At 31.2% G+C, this 9,459-nt stretch overlaps 3 protein-coding genes across 3 annotated transcripts; all 3 read left to right on the forward strand.

The window, feature by feature from the left end:
* Positions 1 to 1,072: 1,072 nt before the first annotated feature.
* On the forward strand, positions 1,073 to 1,605 carry LOC138341814 (uncharacterized). Its single transcript, XM_069293697.1, has 2 exons — positions 1,073 to 1,282; positions 1,330 to 1,605. The coding sequence occupies exons 1-2, from the start codon at positions 1,073 to 1,075 to the stop codon at positions 1,603 to 1,605; spliced, it is 486 nt and encodes a 161-aa protein (XP_069149798.1).
* Positions 1,606 to 2,348: 743 nt separating this feature from the next.
* LOC138341815 (uncharacterized) lies at positions 2,349 to 5,570 on the forward strand. Its single transcript, XM_069293703.1, has 6 exons — positions 2,349 to 2,442; positions 2,575 to 3,167; positions 3,215 to 3,419; positions 3,673 to 3,907; positions 4,681 to 5,122; positions 5,367 to 5,570. The coding sequence occupies exons 1-6, from the start codon at positions 2,349 to 2,351 to the stop codon at positions 5,568 to 5,570; spliced, it is 1,773 nt and encodes a 590-aa protein (XP_069149804.1).
* Positions 5,571 to 5,649: 79 nt separating this feature from the next.
* Positions 5,650 to 9,245, forward strand: LOC138341816 (uncharacterized). The gene is made up of 3 exons (XM_069293704.1): positions 5,650 to 5,817; positions 7,666 to 8,269; positions 8,728 to 9,245. Exons 1-3 carry the CDS (start codon positions 5,650 to 5,652, stop codon positions 9,243 to 9,245), a joined length of 1,290 nt encoding a protein of 429 aa, XP_069149805.1.
* Positions 9,246 to 9,459: the final 214 nt, after the last annotated feature.

Consider the following 9,459-nt stretch of genomic DNA (forward strand, 5'->3'; position numbering starts at 1 on the left):
ACATTAATGTTCACATTGATTGTCACATTGATTTTTATAGTTACATTTAAGCTCACATTAACATTCACGTTGATATTCACATTGAAGTTCACATTGACATTAACGTTTATGTTGATGTTGATGTTGATATTGATGTTCATGCTAAATTTGACGTTTAGATTGACGTAGAGGTTGACGTTGAAGTTAATATTGATGTTGAATTTATGTTCACTTTTACATTGACGCAGATATTGACCTTAACATTCACATTAAGGTTTCCATTTACAATCATATTGACGTTCACATTTACGTTGGCATTAATATTAACATTTAAATTGACGTTTATGTTTATGTTGATGTTAATGATAAACTTGACATTGAAACTCACGTTCACGTTCATTTTGAGGTTAACTCTCATGGTAAAGTTCACATTCACATTTACATTGACATATACAGTCACATTGACATTCACGTTGACATTGATGTTGACCTTCATGTTGATGTTAACATTGATGTTGAATTAACATTGACGTTGACATTCACCTTAAATTTCACATAGACATTCATATTGACGTTGACGTTGACGTTCACATTGATAATCACATTGACGTTCATGTTAACATTTACATTAACGTTGACATTGATGTTGACTTAGACATTTATTTTGACATTAACATTGATTTTACGTTGTCGTTGACTTTGATGCTAATGTTGACGTTCACATTAAAGTTCATGTTCACGTTTACACTTACATTGACGTTCAAGTTAATGTTAACATTGATGTTAAGGTTCATGTTGACATTGACGTTGGTGTTAACGTTCACACTCACATTGACAATAATGTTCACGTCGAAATTAACATTAACTTTCATTTTTGATTCACATTGACGATTATGTTTGCATTGAGGATGATGTTGATGTTTATATTTACGTTGACATTGAGATTGACGTTGGCATTATTGTTCATGTTGATTTTCACGTTAATATTTATATTAATGTTGATATTCACAATTACTTTTATATTGACATTAACATTAATTTTCATATTGACATTGACAATCATGTTCACATTGCCATTTACTTTGAAATTTTTATGGATAATCATGTTGATGTTCACATTGACGCTTACATTTACATTGATGTTCACACTGACGTTGATATTGATGTTCACTCTCACATTAACTTTCTCATTGACATTGACGTTCATACAGACGTTCACATAAACATTCACATTCACGTTCACGTTGATGTTGACATTCACATTTACGGTGATGTTGACATTGACGTTGATGTTCATGTTGACGTTCACATTCATTTTAATTTTATGCTGACATTGATATTTATGTTTAGTTTTACATTAACAATTACATTCATGTTGATGTTGATCTTGACATTGACTTTCAAATTGACGTTCATATTCATATTCATGTTTACAATGACATTGACGTTGTCGTTCAGAATGATATTTACATTGATATTGATATTGATATTGATATTGACATTCATGTCCATATAGAGGTTCACATTGACGTTCACGTTTACATCGATGTTTACGTTTATGTTGATGTTGATGATGACATTGACACTTATTTTCACATTGATGTTGACATTGACGTTCATGATTAATTTAACGTTCATATTGGTGTTCACATTGACATTCATGTTCCAATTGATGTACACAAAGACGTTTACATTCACGTTCCTCTTGATGTTGACATTCAATTTGACATTGACATTGCTGTTCACATTAATATTAACATTTATATTGACGTTCACCTTGACATTTACATTAACGTTGACATTCATGTTGATGCTCATATTTATTTTGATATTTTAAGTGACATTCATGTTCATGATAATATTCATATTGATGTTCATGTTATTGTTTAAGATTTTAAGTTCACGTTGATGTTGACTCTATATTAAATTTTACATTCACGTTGACATTCATGATGACGGTTATGAAGACTATTACATTGATGTTCATGTTAATATTGAAAGTTATATTTTCATTGACATAGACATTGACGTTGACATTGACATTGACATTCACGTGAACATTCATGGTTAAATTAGTGTTCACATTGACATTCATATGCACGTAGACGTTCACGTTGACAATAACGTTCATGTTTAGATTGTCGTTGATATTGACATTCATGATAATGTTTACGTAGACATTGAATTTGACATTTTAATTGACATTAATGTTTACTTTACGTTCAAATTTACATTGACGTAGATATTGACGTCATTAGATGGCTTAGGAAAATCCTCTGAGGAAAATTTATGGATTTTGAAGATAGGATTAGTCTCTAAGTTGAAACCTGTTTTTATATGACTACAAAGAAGCCTAATAAACTTATTGTATGTTACATCAACAACCCATACATTGTTTGGTAAATACTCTGAAGAAGTTGAAACTTCTACTATCCCCAGGTGGTTCTACGAATGGAGGAGCTGGTTTTGTGAAAAGAAACAAGTAATGCCTTGAAATTGACGTTAATTTTAATATTCACGTTGACATTGACGTTGACATTCACATCGATATTAACATTAACGTTCACATTTTTATTCACATTGACATTGACGTAGGTGTTGATGTTGAAGCTAATTTTTACATTTTTGTGGACATTTATATTGACGTTCGCATAAACTTTTATATTGACGTTCATTACATTAGAGTTGATGTTTACATTAACGTTTACGTTGATGTTAATGTTCACATTAACATTGACATTTACATTGAACTTTTTATAGACAATTACACTAGTGTACACATTGACGTTCAAATTGACGTTCACATTGGCATTGACATTGACGTTCATGCTCTTGTTAACGTTCCCGTTGACATTAACATTCACATTGATGTTGATATTAACATTCACGCTCACATTAACTTTTACATTTTCATAGATGTTCAGAATGATATTTACGTTGAAGTAGACATTGAGATTGATGTTCACTTTTACGTTAATTTTCACATTCACATGGACATTGGCATTAACATTGCTGGTGATGTTCACATTCACGTTCATGTTCATATTTACGTTAAGGTTAACCTTCAAGTTGTTATTGACGTTCACATTAAAATTTATGTTGACGTTCACATTCACATTGACGTTGACATTCACATTCACATTCACATTAACATTGATGTTTCCATTGACATTGATGCTCACAATGACGTTCACATTAAAATTCATAATGACATTAAGTTGATGTTCACATTAAGGTTCACGTTGACATTAACGTTAATGTTGATGTTAAAGTTGATGTTGACGTTGATGTTGATATTTATGTTCATGTTAATGTTGACGTTCATATTGATGTTCAGGTTTCCGTTGATATTGACATTCACTTTAACATTCATCATGACGTTCACTTTTGCATTGACATTTACATTAAAATTATGGTTGACGTTTATATTGACGTTTACAGTTATAATAACAATCACGTTGACGTTTATGTAGATGTTTATGTTGACGTTCACATTCTTGTTTAGTTCATATTCAAGTTCACATTGATATTGACTTTCATGTTTATGTCGTTGTTGACATTGACATTGATGTTCATGTTGAGGTTCACGTTCACTTTAAGTTCATGCTGATATTGATATTTATGTTTACTTTTACATTGACAATTACATTCACGCTGATGTTGATATTGACATTGACGTTCACATATATGTAGATATTTACATTTATCTTGACAATGACATTGAAGTTGATGTTCAAATTGACATTGAAATTGATATTGACATTCACATTGACATTTACCTTCACTTTGATGCTCATGTTGATGTTCATATTGACGTTCACATTGACGTCCACGTTCACATTGATGTAGACCTTGACGTTGATATTGATGTTAACATTAATTTTCCACTCATGTTGCTGTTGATGTTGACATTGACATTCATGTTCAAGTTGACTTTCATCTTGATGTTCATAATGACATTCACATTCCCATTGATATCCACAATAAAGTTCACGTTCATGTTAATGTTCACGTTTATGATGACGTTGACATTCATGTTAATATTCTCGTTGATATTGATGTTCACCTTAAAATTTACATTGACGTTAAGATTCATGTTGAATCTCATATTGATTTTGACGTTCGCAGTGACATTCACGTTAACGTAACCATTCATATTAACATTCATGTTTATGATTATGTTTTTAATTTCACGTTTATGTTGAAGTTTACGTTGAAGTTTACATTCACGTTGACATTCATTTTGATATTTATATAGACTATCAAAGTGATGTTCATGTAGACAATGACATTCACGTTAATATTTACTGTTATGTTTTAGTTGACATTGACGTTGACATTGACGGTCATATTAACATTCATGTTGACATTAATGTTCATATTTTGCATTGACATTGACATTCACATTCACGATGATATTCACGTAGACGTTCACATTGACAATCATGTACATGTTGACGTTTATGTAGACATTGTCGTTGATAATATTGACGTAGATGTTGACATTGATATTAACATTGACATTAATGTTGACTTTACGTTCATGTTAACATTGATATAGATATTAAAGTTCATATACACATTAACGTTCACGTTCACATTTATGTTCATGTTGATATTCATATTTACGTTGACATTATAATTGATATTTGTTCTTATTTTGACATTGATGTTTACATTCACGTTCACGTTTATTTTAAGGTTCATTAATGTTCAAGTTAACATTCTTATTTACATTGACATATACGTTCATATTGACATTCATGTTGACATTCACGTGGATGTTATTATTGACGTTAACATGGACTTTGACATAGAAATCCACATTGAAGTTGACATTGATATTCACGTTGACATTGACATTCATGTTCACATTAACATTCACATTGATGTTCATGTTTACATTTACATTAACATTTACATTGACGTTGATTTAGACATTTACGTTGACATTGACATTGATGTTCACATTGAAATTAACATTGATGCTCACATTGACGTTCACATTAAAGTTCACTTTTACGTTCAAGTTGACATTTATTTTAACGATTTTATTGACGGTCATGCTGATGTTCATATCGACACTGACGTTGACGTTCACACTAACGTTCACATTGATGTTGACAATTACATTCGCGGTCATGTTAAAATATTTGTTTACATTAATGTTCACACTCACATTCACATTGATGTCGATATTTATGGTCACGCTCACGTCAACATTCAATTAACATAGACGCTCACATGATATTCACGTTGAAGTTGACGTTAATATTGATGATCATGTTGACGTTGATATTCACATTCACTTTTGTGTTAATTTTGACATTATCATTTATGTTGGCATTAACATTAACATTGACATTGGTATTCACGTTTACGCTTAGGTTAACGTTTATGTTGACGTTAACGTTAATGTTGATGTTAACGTTTACATTGACGTTGACATTAATATTCACGTTTACTCTACCATTAAAGTTAACATTGATGTTGTCGTTCACTTTGATGTTCATGTTCATATTCACGTTGATGTAAACATTAACGTTTACGTTGACATTGACGGTGACGTTAACATTGATTTTTACTATTAAGTTAATATAAACATTAATGTTGATGTTCACGTTCTTGTTCATGTTAACGTTCACGTTTATGCTTACGTTCGCACTACACATGACATTTACATCTGACGTTCACATCGATTCTCACATTGACGTTGATATTGACATTAACGTTCACAGTCATCTTGACTTTCAAGTTTACGTTGACATTGTCATTGACATTAACATTAAAGTTGACCTTGATGTTGACATTTACGTTTATAATAACAATCACGTGGATGTTCGTATTAATATTCATATAGACGTTCACTTTCACGTTCACATTGATGTTGATATTTAATGTTTACGTCGATGTTGATGTTAACATTGATGTTCATGTTACGTTCACACTAACTTTAATATTTATGTTTGCTTTTACGTTAACATTTTGATTAACTTTGATGTTTATCTTGACATTAACGTTCACATTTACGTTTATATTGATAATGACAATGACGTTGACGTTCAGATCTACATTGACATAGATATTCACATAAGTTTAGGTTGACTGATATACCGTGGTTTCACGGTATTTTAACGCTTTTTTCTTATATTTATTGTGTGTCCAAAAGTCTTTTTTCATTAATTATTATGTAAGTTTCTCTTTATTTGCACAAAGTCTGTCTAAAGATAAACACAGAGTTTTTGAGCATGAAATGACCAAAAGTTACCACCTACGAAGCTGGTGATGGTCCATCTTTTCTGTGACAGCCCGTAGCTGGCCCCGTAGTGAAGCTGGTGAAGGAAGATTCGGAAGTGTGACCAAGTATGAGTCTACGAAGTGCATGATGGGCCATTATAGCCATGAAGGTCAATTTTACTAATTCGTCCTGATGATCAGAGAAGTAGTCCCAGTACCCAAATCTAGGAGTTGAAGTGTTATGGAACGGAGACCCTCGATGGACCGTTTTGCATGGAACGGTCTGTCATACCTGCCATCGACGGTAATGAAGACAGAAGCAAAAGTGTTCGCAAAGTGTTGGATGGCGGAGTTAATCATGGCCCGTCATGACCACGACTGCACGTCAAGAGGTCCGTCGACCAAGCTGCATTTTGATAGATTTTCATTAATTAGAGTCGTTCATTTATTAGGTTATTATTTTTATTAAATAGTTTTAAAAACCTCATTTTTGGGGTTAGATTCTCATATAGTTAGAATCTCATATAGTAAGACTCTTGGTTATTAGGCACTTTTATGTAAGGTTCTTTGTGAGTAGAATATTTTGATTATCACACTTTGGATTGTTACACTTTAGTGTGGAGTTGATTGTAAGTGATTTTGTCGATTAATGAAGTAAATTTCGCAATTTTATTCTTTCTCATTGAAGTAAGTGCATGAATTCTTATATTTTATATAAGAATATTGTGATTATGACTATGGGTAACTAAACTCCATAACAAGAGTTGTGGGAACTGTAGGTAAAAAATAAGAGAAAATCTAACTAAAATAATAATTCTAGCATAAAGTCTTGCAGGTATTGATAATTCTTTCATTTACAAGTCTTTTTAACGGATGACAAACGTTAGAACTCACCTTAATGCTACTTGTCGGACCAAAAACGTAGATAATAGCAAAAGAATTATCAACATTTATTTAGTGTATACTATCTAATGGGCTAAAATTGTTCGGTACGTGGTAATAACTTAGTCAAATATCGAATACAATGCTTAATTTGAGGTAAAGGTAAGGGTTACTATAGAAATACACGTACCCAGACCAATGTGCGATGTGAAATTTTCAACATTTCGGACAAAAGATTTAGAGATACATAACTTATCATTTTACATGCAAGATACTAGGAAATAATTGTTATAGTTAAAATTATCAAGTAAGAAACTTTTGGGGAACACGTTAACCCTAGTTACTTTAATTAATTTATTAAAATCCAACATTTGAATCTGTTAGTTGTCTACTTTAATTTAGCAACAAAACCCCCCTTTTATTGTCTTTGTTCTATAAGGAAATAATTGATTAAATAATAGTAATAATAGATTGATGTTAAGTCTGAACTATTTTCCTCGTGTGAACGATCCCAACCTCATTATGTTTCTTTACTTGATACGATTTTACTTCTTATTTGAAAATTAGTTTGAGCTTATCATTGACGCTCACGTTGATGTTCATATTGACCTATACGTTCACATTAACGTTCATGTGTATGTTGATGTTCATTTTGACGTTGATGTTCAAGTTCATGATGACGTTTATATCTACGTTATCATTCTCTTTTACATTAACATTCATCTTGAAGTTGGCATTTACCTTGACATTCGTTTTGACGCTAATGTTGATTTGTACATTCACGGTGTTGTTAACATTCAAGTTGACGTTCACGTTGATTTTCATATTTACGTTTACGTTAACGTTAACATTTACGTTGAAGTTGACATTAACATTGACATTCATGTTGACGTTTATGCAGATGTTTACATTAATGTTCACCATGACAATGAAATTCATGTTGTTGTTGATGGTTATGTTTTCGTTAATATTAACGTTTTTATGGACATTGATATTGACGTTCACGTTATAATTCATGTTGACATTAACGTTCATATTGACATTCACATTAACATTAACATTCACGTTAACATTCGCATAGACTTTCACATTCTCAATTACGTTCATGTTGACGTTTATATTGACATTGACATTGACATTCACGCTTACACTAATATTGACGTAGACAATGGTGTTAGATTGAATGTGACGTTGAATTTATGTTCACATTTATTTATACGTAGATATTGATATTGACATTCATATTCACGTTCACATTACTGTTCAAGTATATGTTAATATTGACGTTCATTTTTACATTGAAATTGATATTGACAATCACAATTACATTTAAATGTACATTAACGTTGATGTTGACGTTGACATTGACATTGACATTCACATTCATGTTGAGGTTCACATTTATGTTTAATTGACGTTCACGTTTACGTTGACATATACGTTCACATTGATATTCACATTGACGTTCATGTTGACATCCAAGTTGATGTTAGCATTTACGTAAATGTTGACGTTGATTTCAAAATTCACATTAAATTCACATTGACATTCACATTGACGTTCACGTTGACAATTATGTTGACATTCATGTTATCATTTACATTAACATTGACGTTGAATTTGACTTAGACATTTACATTTACATTGACATTGATGTTCACAATAACATTGATGTTCATGCTCATGTTGACATTCACATTAAAGTTCACGTTCATGTTGATGTTTACTTAGATGTTCATGTTAATGTTAATATTGACTTTCAAATTCAAATTGACATTGACGCTGACATTAACGTTCACATTGACATTGATATTGAGGTTCACGTCGATATTAACATTGACGTTCACATTTTTATTTACATTAAAATTGACGTTGTCTTTCATGTTGATGTTGACATTTACGTTTACATTGAGATTGACATTGGCATTGACATTTATATTGACGTTCACATTGACATTCATGTAAGCGTTTTTATTAGAGTTGACATTCACAATAACATTTACATTAACATTGACATTGACATTGATGTGCACATTGGCGTTAACATTGACATTAATATTGATATTCACGTTGACGTTTTTAAAGACGCTGATGTTAATATTCACATTGAATATGATGTTGACATTTATGTTCACACTGACATTTAAATTAATGTAACATTGAAATTCATGATCACCTTAATATTGACGTTGAGATTGATGATGAAGTTCATATATACATAGACATTCATGTTGACATTCACATTGACATTAATGTTCATGTTCACGTTAAAGTTAACATTCATCTTTACATTGATGATGACATAAATGTTGATGTTAAAGTTCATGTTCAAATTGATGTTGTCATTGACATTCACTTTCA

This window comes from Solanum lycopersicum, chromosome 1 (assembly GCF_036512215.1).
Source record: "Solanum lycopersicum chromosome 1, SLM_r2.1".
Taxonomy (NCBI): Eukaryota; Viridiplantae; Streptophyta; class Magnoliopsida; order Solanales; family Solanaceae; genus Solanum; species Solanum lycopersicum.